The sequence below is a fragment of the Hemicordylus capensis genome, chromosome 3 (assembly GCF_027244095.1).
Source record: "Hemicordylus capensis ecotype Gifberg chromosome 3, rHemCap1.1.pri, whole genome shotgun sequence".
Taxonomy (NCBI): Eukaryota; Metazoa; Chordata; class Lepidosauria; order Squamata; family Cordylidae; genus Hemicordylus; species Hemicordylus capensis.
Genome location: NC_069659.1, coordinates 33393595 through 33410788, shown reverse-complemented (window position 1 = coordinate 33410788; position 17194 = coordinate 33393595). Strand labels below are relative to the sequence as shown.

At 43.2% G+C, this 17194-nt stretch overlaps 1 protein-coding gene across 8 annotated transcripts in view; it reads right to left on the bottom strand.

Annotated features, from left to right (window-relative positions):
* RNF17 (ring finger protein 17) overlaps positions 1 to 17194 on the bottom strand; it is a 113595-nt gene that overhangs the window by 30900 nt on the left and 65501 nt on the right. For all 8 annotated transcript variants that reach the window (XR_008319445.1, XM_053309429.1, XM_053309432.1 and 5 more), the window contains 8 exons: positions 16596 to 16716; positions 15793 to 15913; positions 15345 to 15569; positions 14602 to 14752; positions 13841 to 13959; positions 6288 to 6378; positions 4476 to 4585; positions 2769 to 3076 (listed from right to left, as the gene is read on the bottom strand). Coding sequence is in view for 7 of the 8 variants with exons in the window: in XM_053309429.1 (XP_053165404.1) it covers positions 2769 to 3076; positions 4476 to 4585; positions 6288 to 6378; positions 13841 to 13959; positions 14602 to 14752; positions 15345 to 15569; positions 15793 to 15913; positions 16596 to 16716 (1246 nt within the window). In the remaining variant the exon portion in view is untranslated. The remainder of the gene's footprint in view (positions 1 to 2768; positions 3077 to 4475; positions 4586 to 6287; positions 6379 to 13840; positions 13960 to 14601; positions 14753 to 15344; positions 15570 to 15792; positions 15914 to 16595; positions 16717 to 17194) is intronic.

Genomic DNA, 17194 nt, shown 5'->3' with positions numbered 1-17194 from the left:
GACGCTGGATCGTAAGACCAGGAAAATCATGACCATAAATCATGCTCTGCACCCCCGCAGTGATGTAGATAGGCTATACCCTCGCAGCTCAGGTGGAAGAGGAATGCTGCAAGTCCATCAAACAGTAGAGGAGGAGAAAAGAGGCCTTGAAGAATATATCAAGGACAGTGAAGAAGATGCACTTCAAATGGTCAATAACGTGAAACTATTCAACACCAATGAAACAAAGCAGGCCTACAAGAAAGAACAAGTCAAGAACCAAGCAGAAAAATGGAAAAATAAGCCCCTGCATGGTCAATATTTGCACAATATAAGTGGAAAATCAGACATCACCAAGACCTGGCAATGGCTTAAGAATGGCAACTTGAAGAAAGAAACAGAGGGTTTAATACTGGCTGCACAAGAACAGGCACTAAGAACAAATCCAGTAAGAGCAATAATAGAAAAGTCAACAACAAACAGCAAGTGCCGCCTTTGTAAAGAAGCAGATGAAACCGTGGACCACCTAATCAGCTGTTGTAAAAAGATTGCACAGACTGACTACAAACAAAGGCATGACAAAGTAGCAGGGATGATACACTGGAACATCTGCAAAAAATACAAGCTACCTGTAGCCAAAAATTGGTGGGACCATAAAATTGAAAAAGTTGAAGAAAATGAAGATGTAAAAATATTATGGGACTTCCGACTACAAACAGACAAACATCTGCCACACAATACACCAGATAGAACTGTAGTCGAGAAGAAAGAAAAACAAGTGAAAATAATCGACATAGCAATACCAGGTGACAGCAGAATAGAAGAAAAAGAAATAGAAAAAATCACCAAATACAAAGATCTACAAATTGAAATTGAAAGGCTGTGGCAGAAGAAGACCAAAATAATCCCAGTGGTCTTTGGCATCCTAGGAGCAATTCCAAAACACCCTGAAAAGCACCTCAACACCATAGGGGCCACAGAAATCACCACCAGCCAATTACAAAAAGCAGCTTTACTGGGAACAACCTATATTCTGCAACGATATCTATAACAACTGACAATCAAATTCAGCCATCCCAGGTCCTTGGGAAGGACTCGATGTCTGGATAAAACAAACCAGTCAATAACACCTGTCTGACTGTGTAAACAAGAAATAATAATTCGATTTCTATACCGCCCTTCCAAAAATGGCTCAGGGCAGTTTTCAAAGAGAAATAACAAAAATGGGGCTGGCCTCACTGATAGTTGAAGACAGCTTTCAATCATGATGGAAATCAACTGTTAAAAGCTTGTTTTCTATGGCTGTTCCCCTGAAGCACTGTGATCTATGGGCTACAAACAAGCAAAGAAGGCTGTCAAGCAAATAATATTAGATACAGAATGGCAACAGGAGATGAATAGGGCCCCCAAATGACTCAAAATATGGAGATTTGCCTTTAGTACTAAGCCAGCCAATAATTATCAAGCTTTAACTATCTCTAAGTATCTTTAGGCATTTGCGCTGGCCCGCTTTGACGTATTCCCCTCAGCAGTCGTATGTGGTAGATATGGTAAGGTTCCTTACTCTGAATGTTACTGCCCATGTGATGCACAGTCCATAGAGGATGTGGGTCACGTTTTATTATACTGTAATTTTTATAGAGACTTGCAAGAGACATTAGTTTTACCCTTGATTTAGGATATACCGGGCAGACAAGATGGAGGCCTTTGAAGTTGGGCTTTACTTTGATAGCATCAATGTTGATGGTACTGATAGAGGGAATAACAGCATTGGGTGGATGGGAGTAAGGCCTGTTCATAAAGGGCTGCTCTCAAATGCAATTCCCTGCTTTTCCTGAGTCTGTCTGGAGAACAACAAACAAATTTTGCAGGTGCATGAGTTGTGGTCTTCCGCAGCAAGAGAAACAGTGTTTAAAAGTCTAAAATGTTTAGAGAGACGAGGCCAAAACGCAGAGCAAAGAATAGTTGGGGATAAACAGTATAATGTCAGAAAGGATAATAAGCAAAACTTAAGTTTGTGTCTTTCGGAAACCGAGTACAAGGAGCAAATCCTGAGGGATGGGTCCACAACAACAGTCAAAAAGGAAATGAGCTGGAAAGTGCTGTGCTGTCAAAGATACTGAGCATGCTCCACACACAAGGGGTGGAGCTTCAGAGCGCTTTGAGGAGCTGAAAAATCCTTCCACAGGGACTACTGCGCAGATGCAAAGCCCACGTTGTTAAGGATACTGATCACCACTAAGGTCCGGATGGTGACCAGGGCACAGGAGGGTGTGGGAAGTAAGAAGGCTGGCTCCCTTTATAAAAAGGGAGATTTCAGAGAGAGAAAACAAAGAACCCCACAAATAGTACTGCCACATGCCATGCTCAAAGGCTGCTCTGCTGCAGAAAGAATGGCAACAGTGGAAAAGAGGCAAAATACTGTGGGTCTTCCACGCTAGAACTACACCTCAATTTTGATTGACCTAATTCAATTCAGTCACTATGGGAAGTATCTATAGGCTTCTGATGAATAAAAACATAAAAAATACACACAGTTTTATACAGATCAAATATTTAGAGAGCTGTTTCTTAAAACTATGAACAGATGTCTCCATAACTTCAGCAACAATCCTAAACACTCTTCCTAGAAAGCACCACTGGAGTCAGCAGGAATCACTCCTTAAACATGCTCAACTATAAATCAGGGGTGTCCTGACTTATTACATTCAAGAGATGCACATCCAGCAACAAAGTTGTTCTAATGTCCTTGTACACTACTGTTTGCATTGCTACGTTTTCCATTTTACCTTGTGACTTTGGTCTCACGTAAATTGTTCCATTGTCTGAAACACAGCTGACTAAAGCACTGAAGTGGTCAGAGCCAGGGATGGCAGGTGGTTTGTAGACATCAACCGTTCTGGGGTGAGCCACAGGGAGCTCAAGATCTTGCTCCTCACATTTGGTAACAGAAAGATCAGCTTCCTTCTCTGGTACAGAAGGGCTTGGTGTACATTCAATTTTTGCCAATAGGTCGCTGACATCCACATTCTTTTGCTGGCAGGGGATTTTCTGTGGCATCTCAGGGGCTACTGTACTTGAGGCAGCTTTATATGCTCTAGTCAAGATTCAACAGAAAATGCATCAAAGATAAAGAAAAGGAATCAAATAAATGTCAAACTATTTTCTAGCCTGAATGCCCTTCTGATTCACCCTTGCTTGAATACTGCAACTGAAAAAGATGCTCAACCCCCAGAGTTATGTGCTCGTTTCTCATTATGTAGAGTACATTTTGACTCAATGTATATTTATTTATTGTTCCATGTGGGTTTTTTTGTGTTAAGCTTAAGATTTAACAAGACTTACTAATTATCATTCTTTAAGGATGCTTCAATTTGACAGATTGGCAAGAAAAACAGACATTAGCATTCATAAGTAATCGTGAAGTTTCCCCCCCAGTAAGAAGTGAATGAATTTTTATTTTATTTTTTGTAAACTATAGAAAATATCTGGGTTTAACATGTCTCTGAGGAATGCCAAGCTACAAGTAAATTATCTCTAATTTAGCTATTCCAAAGACTACTAGGTACTTGAAAGACAGGCTCTTCCATCCTCAGAGAATTATACAAGTTGATTAGCCCAGTGTTATTTTAGTGCTCCTAAATACACCAAAGTCTGGTTTTCTAAGATGCTAATTCCTAATGAAGCCAACAGCAACACACACATTAAATATGTGCAAGTAACAAATGAAAATACTTAGCATTTATATAAAGTAATTTCAAATGTTTAAAGCTCTTTGTGTATATTACATCTCACTAATTACAACAGTCATATAGGCCAGCATTATAATCTCCATATTGCAGAAGGATGACTGAGACAGAGTACCATCTTCCTAAGGCCACCAAGTAAGTTTCAACACCAACAAAATTCAAGGTTTGTTTGTTTTTTTAAAGAATTGAACACACTCACATTGGCTTCTCTTGTCTACCGGCAATGCAAAGCAGACAACAAAAATACACCACCACAACATAAAGATACATAACAGCAGCAAGAGATGCGAACATCAGAACAAGGAACCCCAAAATCCAACCACAACACTATGACTAGATCAATATTCTCCAAACATGCAGCAATATAAAACCATGTTTTGACTTGCTGCTTGAAAGAGCATAGGATGGGAGCCACACAAGCCTTCAACAAGATGGCGTTCCCCAGGTCTCTAAAAAGACTACTCCTAGTGAATACACATTGTGTCAATTTCTCAATTTAATTTAATTTGTTCTAAAATCCACAGAAAGTGCTAACTCCTATTTTAAGCATTTCAGGGATTAAGACCTCCAGCCTCAGAGGCAAGATGCCTCTAAATACCAGTTTCAGGGGAGCAATAGCAGGAGGGGGCATGCCCTCACCTCTTGCTTGTTGTGGGCTTCTCAGAGGCATCTGGTGGGCCACTGTGGGATACAGGATGCTAGACTAATTAAGAATTATCTCACTCTAAAAACCTGAAAAACAATTACCTTTTTTTCCTAAATGCCAAACCTTCTTTAATCATATGTTCTGAGATGTCAGTATACAGTCCTCCATCTTTGCCAAATATTTTTACAGCTAATGGTGAAGAGCTATTTTCCTAGGATAAAAGATTTCTTGTTAAAAAACCAACTGACCTGCCAATGTTCTTTGCATCACTATAAAGTGAAACTAAGCTCTTTGCTGTGCAGTGACTAGCTAAACCAGCAACTTCATATACAGCAGGGCTGCACAATTTCAGCCCCAGAGGTTTTTGGACTGCAATTTCCATAATCCTCAGCCACAGTGGCCAATAGCCAGGGATGATGCAGTCCTACATCTGCAAGAACGCCAAAACTGTGCAGCCCTAGTACACAGTGTACTGCTGATTTCATGGACACATTCTGTCAGCATGCATGACAAAACTTGGATATTGTTCTGGGTTCACCAAAAAACTCTTTGTAACTTGCTGGTAACTGAGATGATGAACCGGTATACCCAGATAGGCTAGCATTATCACTGCTTTTAAACAACTAAGACTGGATGATCAAGGCTGTTGACTCATATACTGGATTGGCAAAACAGAGAAATAAATGGGGGGAAAGTGAATTGTTGGCACTTACCCAAAAGGTCATTCTCCTCAGTGGTCAGGATGAAATAGAAAAAGATGTAAATGAACAGAAGATGCTTTGATCTTAAAATATGTTCCCACCAGGCAAAGTGGGAAAAACAGATCTTGTTTTTCACCACAATTGGAAGCAGAATTCTGAGCTTGTGCAAGCAGGGGAGGAGGAAGCATGCACTCCCAAAGTTTGGGCAAGTTTCATGAAACCAAGATCTAACCATGCGTCTGGCATAACATTTTTACCTCCCTCGGGCATCTATAAATCTGCTTTCCAACTCGTCGGTGGTGAGTGCCCCCAGGGCACCCAGATCTCCTCCCCAGAGGACTCATTTCCACTGCCATTTTTTGAAAGAAGGAAGAAACAGCAGGAATTCTTTCTGAGCAATAGGAGAGGGTTCCCACTGTTTCTTACCATCTCCATATCCCAGTGCAAATGACAGAAGACCCACTTCTCTCCCAAGTCCTCTACCTGTGTACCAGAAAAGCAGATGAGAGAAGAGAGGGGATTGGCAGCGACCACAAATAATGGCTGGCTAGTGAGCTAAACCTAAATTTGCAGATTCTTAACCAGCGCACTATCAATACTGTCATCTTAGGACATTTGTGCATAGCCAGGTTTTCCTCCCTAGGCAACATAAAATTCTATGGAATTCATTGCCAGAAGACATCATGACAACTAATGCAGATGTCTTTAAGGCGGAACAAAAATTCATGGAGGATAAGCCTACTAACAGCTATTAGTCATGATAGCTGCATCTCCAGATTCAAAGGCACATCTGCTGGGGAGCATCAGAAAAAGACTACTGCTTTCATGACCTGTGCTTTATGGACTTCCCAGAAACATCTGGTTGGCCCATGGGCAACAAGATGATTGACTAAATGGAGCTTTGATCTTATCCAGCAGGGTTTCTCTTCTATTCTTATGCCCTGACACAGTGACCTTCTCCCAATGAAGGGTTAGGGAGGCAGAATAATCATTAATAGGATTTAATGACACAAGGTGCTTGCTAGAAAAACCAGCATTTAATTAAGATATTCTCCTTCACTCACAGACCCACTTCTAATCTCAACTGGGGTAGAATTCTGAGGGCCCCATAACAATTGAATAAGCTCCGATGTCTTAATTAGCATTACATGATTCAAACATTTTGCAGAGAGATTATTATGCCTGAAAAGAATGGTAGTTACTAATACAAACCTGTATGATTATGTTTACGACAGCTCCCGTTAAGTAGCGTTGAAGAACATCACACGCTGTGGCTGTCCATTGGTTGGTTCCACCCGCTGGTCTACAATTAAAGATTTTGAACGGAGGCAGGTGGGGGAGAGAAGCAACAAACACTGTTACAGCTCAAACAACAGGTCAGAACTGGTTTCTCTTTGATACAAACATGGAAGAATATATTCATTTAGATAATGGATAGTGTGGGCTTAAGAGCAAGTCTGCATACTCCAGTAAAAAATGTGTGCCTTTTGAGATATTTGTAGTATTCCTGGCTGAAAAACAGGTTGCTCAGCTGTAACTACTGATCTGGTAGAGATCCACCAATATCTGTAAGAATGGGTAATGCGCTTTCGCAGGACCTACTCAGTAACATGCCGCAGCTCATCGTGGCGACCAAGCCCCGCCTCCACACTTTCAGTGTGCTGGGCGCCATGTTCTTCAGTTCTTGGATGACCGCCATGAAAGACGATCATCCGGAAGCAGGTGAGTTTATCATCAAAGGAGAATAGCTTGCACACTCAGAAAACACACATAGCGTAGCACTACTGCAGAGGAGTGGTTCGAGAGGGTCTTATAGATATAGACAGATCTCTACCAGATCAATAGTTACAGGTGAGCAACCTGTTTATCTAGATAGAGATCTGTCGAGATCCATAAAAATTGGTGTTTAGCTAGCTCCCAAAAGGAGGAGGCTGCAGTAGTAGCTATTGCAACACTCACTTCAAAATGCTTCTCCCGAATCTCATCTCTGCAGCAGAGTGCACATCTATGGCATAATGCTTGATGAAAGGTAACTCAGTGGACCAAGTTGATGCTTTGCAGATGTCCGTGAAGGCTACCCCCGATAGGTATGCAGCTGAAGAAGTGTAGGCATGAGTAGAATGGGCCTTGATCACTTCTGGTGCCTGAACATTCTGTTGCTTGTATGTCAGCAGGATGAGTTCCACTAGTCAACTGGACATCCTCCATCTAGAAATACAAGAGGCCCCTCGAAGAGCCTTCATATGCTACAAATAGGCGTTTGGTGGATCTGAAGTCCTTAGTTCAATGTAGGGTAGTACAACAGTGCTCTTCGTACATCTAAGGAGTGCATTTAAGCACGTTCTAATAGAGTTGTAGGATCTCTGAAGAACATTTGTAGGACAATGTCCTGGTTGAGGTGGAAGGTGGATACCATTTTTGGTAGAAAATCTGAGTCCATGCGCATCAAGACTTTGTCGGAATAGATTCTGATTTATGGTAGATCTATTCTCAGGGCCGTTAATTCACTTACTTGTTTGGCTGTAGTGATGGCCAACAGGAAGACTGTTTTCAGGGTCATGAGTTTGATGGAGGCCAAACTCATAGGTTCGAAGGGGGCCTCGGTCAAAGATGAAAGGTCCAGAGATATACTCCAGGGCTCAATAGGCGTGTAAACAGATTCAAGGTACAGATTCAAAAGGCCCTTCAGGAAAGCCTTACTTTTTGGATGGGAATGAAGAGTTTTTCCCTTGTAGCTGGGATGTCTAGAGGATAATGCAGCCAAATGCACCTTGAGAGACATGTTGGCCAAACCTTGAGACTTCAGATTTGTAAGGTAGAGAAGCACGTCCCTGATAGTGGCATGGTCAGGCTGGAAACCCTGTTTCCTTGCATAAAGTTTAAAACGAAGCCACTTGTTCCTGTAGTTGTGCCTGGTGGAAGATTTCCTCTGGTTAAGAAGAATTTTTTCAGGAATCAATCCGCCATGCTGTTAGGTGGAGCATCAGAACATCTGGATGTAGTATCTTGACTTTGTCCAGAGTTAAGAGATCCACTACCTGTGGTAGTCTTTGGTAGTGGTTCCTTGACAGTCTGAGTACCTGTGGAAACCATGGTTGCCTTGACCACCATGGTGTCATCAGGATACAGGATAAAGGAGCTGTTAGAAGACGGGAGACCACTCGGCTGATCAGCGGTCGAGGTGGAAGGGAAGGCATCCCCCAGAGACAGCGGGTTGTGCCTTGTTCCCAAGCAGAAATGGTTGCACTTCTTGTTCTCTGAAGTGGCAAACAGATGTACTCGAAAATCTGGCTCAGATTGTCTGCCAGGACGTTGTCCAGGCCTTTTATGTGAATGGCTAATGGATAACACTTGATGCCGGATGCACCAATGCCATAACTGAAGGCTGAGAGCGCATAGACTTCAAGATACAGTGCCCCCCTGGCGGTTGATGTAGGCCAGGGCTGTAGTATTGTCCAATTGTACCTGCACCACTTTTCCCTGCAGAAGCGGAAGGAAGGTCTTCATTGCTTTGAAGACCGCTAGAAGTTCCAGGAAGTTGATGTGGAGTTGCTTTTGTTGAAAAGTCCACTTGCCCTGTAATTGGTGAGTCCTACAGTAGGCCCCCCAGCCCAGGAATGAAGCATCTGTTGTGAGCCAGATAGAGGGAGGTGTCATCAAAAAAGGAATCCCTTCCAGCAGATTCTTGCCCAGAGACCACCAGGTAAGTGAGCGCAGAATTTGAATTGGATTGTTAGAGGTAGGGACTGTGGTTCCACATTTGGGCGGAAGACCGACAGAAACCACAGTTGCAGTTTTTGCATTTTTAACTGGGCATATCTTGCTACTGTGTTGAAGGATGCCATCAGACCCAACAGTCTCTGAATGAGTCGAGCAGGTTGAGACCAATGCTACTGGACATGGAGCACCAAGTCCTTGATGCAAATGAAATGTTCTTGAGATAAGTATGTCTTCTTGGCCCTTGAATCCAGAATCGTCCCAATGTAACTGATTGTTGGGACTGGCTCCAGTTTGGATTTTTTCCAATTGACTTGGATCCCCAAGTCCCAAAGAAGAGACAGTACATATTGTGTCTGCGAAAGCAACTCTTCTTTGACCTTGGAGGTCAGAAGCCAGTCGTCCAGGAAAGGATAGACCGATACGCCGTGTCTGAAGGTACGCCACTACTGCAGCCATGCATTTTGTAAATACTCTGGGGGCGGTGGCGAGTCTGAAGGGTAAAACTTTGTACTGGTACACTTGACTTCCCACAGCAAATCTGAGATATTTCCTGTGTTGTTCCCTGATGCCAATATGGAAATATGTGTCCTTGAGATCTAGTGTCAGAAACCAGTTTTCCTGGTACAGAAGAGGTAGAATTCCTTGTAACACTATCATGTGGAACTTCCGCACATGGACAAACTTGTTCAGGAGGCACAGATCCATTATTGGCCGAATGCCACCATCCCTTTTCGGGATCAGGAAGTAACAAGAGTAGAAGCCCATCCATTGCACTAGAGCGATTGCCCCCTTGGCTAGGAGTGCCTTCTCTTCTTCCAACAATGCCTGGGAAGGTTGAGTAAACCTCATTCGTGTAAACTTAGGGGTTATTCTGAACTCTATAGTGTAACCTGAGGATATGATTTTGAGGACCCAGCAGTCTGATGTTATGTGGTGCCATACAGGGGCATGGCGTGCCAGCCTGATGTTGGAAGCTGGCGGAGGAACAGAGCGTGTGAGAGAGATGGTATTCCTCGCTCACCAAGGTGTTATGGCCCCTGATGGCGGAAGAGAAAGAAGATCTGAGTGAAGAAATGGGTGATCTTGAGCCTCAAAAAGTGCTTCTGAGGCTCTGGATGTTTAGAACACTGGCCTTGAGTCTGTTTCCCTTTGCCCTAGAAAGGGTGCTTGTAGGGCTGATATTGCCTCCGAAAATCATGCCGTTCTTGATGTTTGTACGTGGTTTTCTGCCTGGAATATTGGTGGTACTTGGAGCCATAGGAAGAGGCAGGTGTAGAGGTAAAAATCTTGGCTGTAAATTTAGACATTTTAATCTGCTCCATAGTAGAGTCCATGGTCTCATTGAACAAGCCTTTCCGGTCAAAAGGTAAGCCTTCTATTTTCTCCTTCATGTCCCCATGCAAATTAGTGGAGCGGAGTCATGCCTGCCGGCGCAATGAGAACACTGTTCTTAACGAACAAGATTCGGATTCGGCTAAATGTTTGGCCATACTCAACTGTTGCCTGGTAAGTGATTCCGATTTATCCAGAGTGTCTTGAAATTTTTTCTTGAATTCCTCCGGGGGAAGGACGTCTATGGAATTGTACAAGTCTTCCCAAAGCCCATGTGTGTACTTTGTAGTACAGGCCAAATAATTAGCTATTTTGACTGATAAACAAGAGGTGGAAAATAGTTTCATTCCGAGGACATCCACTTTCCTCCTCTGTTTATCTGCTGGGGCTGTATGCCTATATCCAGATTTTGAACTAGAGGATGTGGCACAGTCGATTACCAAAGAATTGGGTGCTGGATGTTTTGGGAGATATTCGTTATCCTTAGACTGTACTCTGTATAGACTTTCTAGTCTTTTGGAAGTGGGAGTGGATGTGTGGATCACCTCCCACGCACATTTAGCTCCTCTTGTAATGACTGGGAGAATGGGAAGGGCTACAGGTTGAGTAGCCTCTGACCTGACCATAACATAGTACACAGAGTCATCGATACAGTACATCTGAAGTCATTTGTGTGGCCTTTGTATCAGTCACAAGCAGCGGTCTCGATGGACCCGTATGAATAGAATCTTGTGACTGGCCCCAAGACTGATGTTCCTGGAAACTGTAAGGCAATCTAGGGGACACCGTTCCCAAAGGTGCCAATGTGAGGGCATCCCCTGCTGCAGATGAGCGAGCAAAGCCACAGGTATGCCACGGAGAGAATGCCAAATGTGCAGCCATTAATGAGACTGGCTGTAGTGTGACTGTTTCCTGCGGTATCCCCATTGTAGACGTCTGTGGAAAACCCTTGAAAGTTGATGCCAAGGGGTTGCTTGAAGTAGAGTCCAAGATAGACAGTAAGGTATGAACTCTTGTCGTATCCAGGGCCACTTTCCTATCTTCTTCCTCAATATCAAAGGTCGGTATGTTGGTGGGACATTGAGGGGTCACCAGTTTCGAAGCCGATAAGACAGGCATATTGAGAGTCAAAACAGCAGTTCGAGCTATCGGCGTCGAACAGGAGCGAGTTGACATCAACATCAATCCATAGGAGCTTGCGAAGGAACCTCTCGATGTCAAGCTTTTGGTGTTGATGCCGGCGGAGAATCTATTGGCGTTGGTGCTGGCGATAAAGATAGAGTCCTCGATGCCATGGGTCTAGGTGTCGACACGTTTGACATCGACAGACTCAGTAGTTGCTAAATCCGATCCCTTCGACGTCGATGGTTGTTGACTGCTGGTAAAGGTCTGTAGACTGGAGGAAGATGGTGTCCTTTTTTTTTAGGACTGTCTTAGACTTTTTTGATCTATGGAAAGGCTGAGGATCCTCCAATTCCAAATGTCGCTTAGGTTTCAAACCCTCCGATGTAAAACGCATAGACTTCAACAAAAGTTTAGGATGAGGCCAACGTGCTCAGAGTCAAAGGTTTCTGGATCGATGTAGATGCCTTCATGGTCGATGTCGAAGCCGAAGGGCAGGGTTCTCCCAATGCCAAGGAACTTAGCACCTCGTTATAAATGGCAGCGCGAAGCCACAAAGCCCATCCCCCCGCCCATTTGTTTCAAGGAGGACAGGCAAATCTTGCAGGAGGTGTTGTGCATTTCTCCGGAACAGATTAAACATGAGTCATGCAGGTCCTTCGAAGGGAGTTTGGCATTTCAGCCAGTACATCTTTTGAAGGTCCGTTTCTCCAAATTGTCGTCAAAGTCTGTTCCAAATAGTCCAAATAATGCTGGAAGCCATCCTCTATAATAAAGAGGTAAAGTGTGCGCCCATGCTGCCCGTGTCTTCCTCAGCAGTTCTGGGCATGCGCAAAGCGTGAAAGATACGGCCGCCCAGACACGGGCGGCCATGTTGCCCCAAACGGCCGGCCCGCCCTCCCAGCTGCCCAAGTCCGCCTCAACTCCCCCCCTTTTAAGGGCCCAAACAATTGCCGCCGCCACCCATCCACCCGCCCTCCCAGCTGTCCGATTCCTCCTTCCCCGCTCCCCCCCACATGATTAAGGGCCAAAATGGCGCATGCAATTGCCTCCGCGGCCGCCGCCTGCCGCACGACCGTCCCAGCTGCCCGAGACCTCCTTACCCGATTAAGCCCGCAAGACAGTCGGCGTCCTTTGCGCCCAAAGCACCAGTTCGGGAAGAGCCTTTGCACAGAGAGGAGCTCTGCTTGCGAGCTCCTCTCTCCTTCTCAAAATATGCTTTTAGATCGCCCGACTGACGCGGGCGAGGGCAGAGGAGGTCTCGGGCAGCTGGGAGGGCGGGCGGAGGCAATTGTTTGGGCCGGGGGGGGGAGGCGTGGTGGGGGAAGCCTACAGCCGAGCGGCTGGCTTGCAGGGCGACTGGGGCCAATGGCGGCGGAGGCAGGAGAGGACTGGGCCTGGCCCGCTGGCCAGAGACAGAGGGAACGGGAGGTGAGGGGGGGGAAGAAATGCTAGCGCCCGTTATTGTAACGGGCTAAAAAACACTAGTTCCAATATAAAGGTCACCAGAGTGGTCGTTAAATTCCATTCCTAGTCAAAGCCAATAATCAGTCTGGTTTTCTTTTGTTTTAGATAAACTCACAAAAACAACTAGTCTGACGAGGAGCAACAGCCCGAGGACTGCATGCAACGGTGGTTGGAAAAGAACTAAAGAACATAGCGCCCAGTCCACCTTTAAATAGCATGCTGAGGGCATGGAGATGGGGCTTGGTCGCCGCGACAAACTGCAACGTGTTGCCGAGTGGGTCCTGCGCAGGCGCATTACCCATTCTTATGTATCGCGATCCAGATCTGCTGGTACCCTAGCTGAATTTATTGTAACTAGATACTCCCAACTCCTCTTCCCTTACCCGGTCTCCCCTTTAATTCTCCAAGATCACTATGAAATGGATGTGCCAGGGGACTGTTTTTGCACTCAGAGGCTAATACAAACTATATTTTTATTAGCAAAACATCTGATGGCTGTGATAAGAGTTTGTGTATTCAAGAAACTGATGGGACTGTAGAATCTGGGCTGTGGGAGCATCCCACACAAGCATATGAAGATCATAGACTGAGGTAATGAAAGGGAATTTTATCAATTATAACATGTTCAAAGAAGAAAAACTGTATGAAAAGGGAGCAACTGGGAGAGTCAGACAACCAGGGGAAGTGTTAGTCTCCTCACTTTTTGCCAAGCCACATGCTTCTGAGAGTGCTCAGCTCTTTTACTTTGGAATGACATACTCAAGCTTTGACCAAGCCAACAGCCATCTGCCTCTGGTACGCTCTGCAAAATGAACTCTGTTGTAATCTATCCTCCCCCACCCCCAATTCTTGGTAGATAATAACCTTTCCCCTTTTCTTCTAAATAAAAGCTTAAAGAAACATGGTGTGTGTTTCTCTCCACAATAGCCTACACAAATAAAGAACCCAAGCAAGGTTGTGCCAGACTCATGGTGTTCGTGCTGCAGAGCATGTTTAGACTGCCCTAAGAGGCCTGGAGTACAACACTGGACCAAAGATACTAGAATTCAAATCCTTGCTCAGCTGCAAAAACTGGAATGTGAAAGCAATTGTGTTTCAGAATTGTATTCAAATGGACAGGTTACCTTATGTCTGTTAGACTCAACTCCATAGCAAGAGGTTTGTCTGTCTTCAGATTCTCTTCAAGTGTTCTTAGAGAGTTAGTATTCATAGTTTTGACTAGACCAAAATCAAAGAAGAACACCTACAAGAGACAATGACTATAAGCACAATATAGATCATATTCCTTTAATTCTTCACTGGGCATTACTTTTTGTAAATATTTTCTAACATCAGAGAGTAGCCTCCTGTAAAACTATAGTGAATATTAGGAAGCTCCAGAAACAGCACTTATCTGCACAGATAAAAACTTTGAAAACTCAGAACACAGATTCAATACTTGATCTAAGAACTTCACTACAGAAGCTGACCTGGAAACACAATGTCTCCTTCATTACCTGACTATAAACATTAGCCAAAAGCACACTTCTCAAAGTCCCATCTCACAATTGGAGCTTAAAGTAACAAAACAAATTCCAGCTAACTCATGCATTACAAAAATTGGTCTTAGCAATATTTTTTTGTTTAAGGTGGATTTTGTGCAATTATAATTTTTACATATGTCCTCAGTTGAAAAAAGGTTTGGTCATGTATAAAAGAACCAAGCCATGTGGGTAAAGGTTGGATTTGTGCATCCAGCAGTGGATGTTCTTCAGGGGAACTTCCATTTTATACATTATTCCACTTTTTTAAATCATTTAATGATAAAGTGCTCAGGAAGTTTCCCTGTCACACTGAGCACAATGAAGCCAGCTGTATAAAAATAAAGTTTTCTGAAAATGTTTACCTCCACAATGTTTTCAGAAACAATCCTGCAGATTTGGCCTCTCATCCATTCATTCGTATCATTTACATAAGCAGCACAATTCATATCTATTTTCCACTGAACTGTTTCATTCCCAGACTCAGAATAAATAGCCATCATCTTTTCCTGTAAACTAGCATTATCAAAGGGACAGACCATCAATCAAATTTATATCTTTAATAGTGTTCTGAAAATAAATCTGTTTTTCAGAGGCTATAAGGTATGTCAATATTTATCCTATTACTGTCAAGATAAGCTACTGTTAACTCTTGAAAATAATGTACAATCTCCTCTGTTTTAGAAATTTCCATACCACCTTTCAGATGAAAATCTCCCAGAGCATCTAACATTTTAAAATCAAAATTACAACAGACTGGAAAGGGGTAAGAATGTCATAACTAGCTTGAAATTCATTTAAGAGACTGTGCTATGTGTATAGGGAACATGGCTGTACTAGATTTGTAACCATCTTTCCTGTAAAACTGACAAAGTATAAAGACTATTAGACAATTTATGCTGCTCTGTTTCTGAAAATGTGCTGGAAGGGTTTCTTTTCTGCCTGCTCTTTGAAATGAATCGAGTCCTTTCAGGAACACCCAAATCAGTAATATAAAACTGAACAAATACCATTAAGATTAAAGGCCAGGAAAATACATTTCAGTGATTTAATCCACTAGCAGCACACCCACTATGTCACTGGTTCAACTCCAACCCCACCCCCATACCTTTTCAGATTTTTTTCCGAAGACAAGAGCTGTGCAAAGATTTTGCTTGGGGATACAACATGACTAATTCGCACTTGCAGCTCTTTATTACAGACTAATCCAAAATCTTCCATCTGTGACAGGTCTATGTATCCAGGTTTTAAAACCTCTATCTCTGTTTTGAAGATTTCTTCCAGAGTAGGATCCCACACTTCACTGGGAGATCTGATGATTATTTTGGTGTTGCTGTAGAAAATTTAATAGTTTTATGTAACCACTACCAATATCAGACAAGTACAAGCAAAAACTCCCTTCCAAGAGTCCTCAAATCACCTAACATTAGAAAATTTTAAGCAACAAAACCCTCCCCTCTTCATTGCAAACAGTCTATACATATGAAGTAACTTGAGCATGCACAAACACTCTAAAGTACAGCTTCCAGGATGAGCTAATGGAACAGCACACTTGCCTTGTTGTATAAGATGCTAGGTCTTCTTTAACCAAGAGACTGTTAATACTACAAGACTGCTCTGGTGAGATATGTACACTTGTGTAGAGCTCGACAGATAGCACATTATCTTGAAATTTCTCTACAAAGAAATGAAAGCACTTTAAACTGAAATGTCCAAGAGAACAAAACATTAGCTGCAAGCACTGGAGAAAAAAAGAAAGAAAGGTTCTCCCATCAGGCTGCTGCCAACACCGAAAAGCATTTGAGGCTGTTACTTGGGTACAGATCAAGATGGCACTAACTTCCCTACGTATTTTGGTATCAGACTCTGCTGATCTACCACTTCCTGCCAAACGGAAGTCTTACACAGAAGTCTGCTCCTCCATTGGTAAGTCTCAGCTGAGCAACCAATAAAATCAATGGACAAGAACTTCTTGTGGTTCCTAGCAACTTTCAGCAGCATGGTTAAGAGGTTAGCTCTCCTGTCATCAGCTAGGCATAGCTGACCACCCAACTAAGCCAGTTAGGAGAGTGAAGAAAGAAAACATCAGCACAAGGCCTTAGGAGGCTTGCAAGTCTGAAGCAGTAAGCAGCCCTATTAAGTCAGAGAAGGGACAAGTGTGGAGCAACTTATTCTGGGGGAATGAGAGAACCTCTGAAAGTCCTGCTTCCAGAAGATGGCAAAATTGCCCATCTCAGGAAGTCCGCTGCTAAGCAAAAACTCATTTTTAAGCAGGTAATTCTTCTCTGCTCTAATAATTCTTTCTTCTTTGACATAAACGCAACTGTAAGCATTTATAAGCAACTATATATAAACTTACGGATAATGAAGCACAGCATACATTTGTCTCGAACTAGTTCTTCAAATCTATCCTTTGATTTACTACTCCATTCCTTTGCTCCTTTATACGGTTCAATATTGGCCAACTTGCACCTGATGGCCTAAGTGGCAAAACATAGATTTGTTTCATCTAGCTTATATAACATCTCTCTTTAAGAAATCTCATTTCCAAACCAGGCAAGAATCAGGTTCATATCAAATAAACTTCATCCTTGCTACAGCATTAGGTGATCCCAGACTTATCACTGTGTCCTATAATATATGCACCCTCTAACCAAAAGGAATGTGCCACAGTCCTACTATGTGGCATTAAGACAATTCACTCTGGCACTCATGGAGGAGGAGTCATATGGACAACTATTTAAAAGCTCAACAAAAACAAACTCAAAACAACACCATTACAACTAGGTCCTAAAAAGAGAGCTAGGGGCCACTCATTGGCCAAAAGCCCGAGTATAAAGGAACACTGGAGCTTACCATGAAAGTTTCTTCTTGCTGGTAGTGATTTGGAGGGCATTCAGGATGGTCACCTCCAGCTACTTAGTCCAGAAGGAAGGGCCTATACTAATTAAGGAAAGC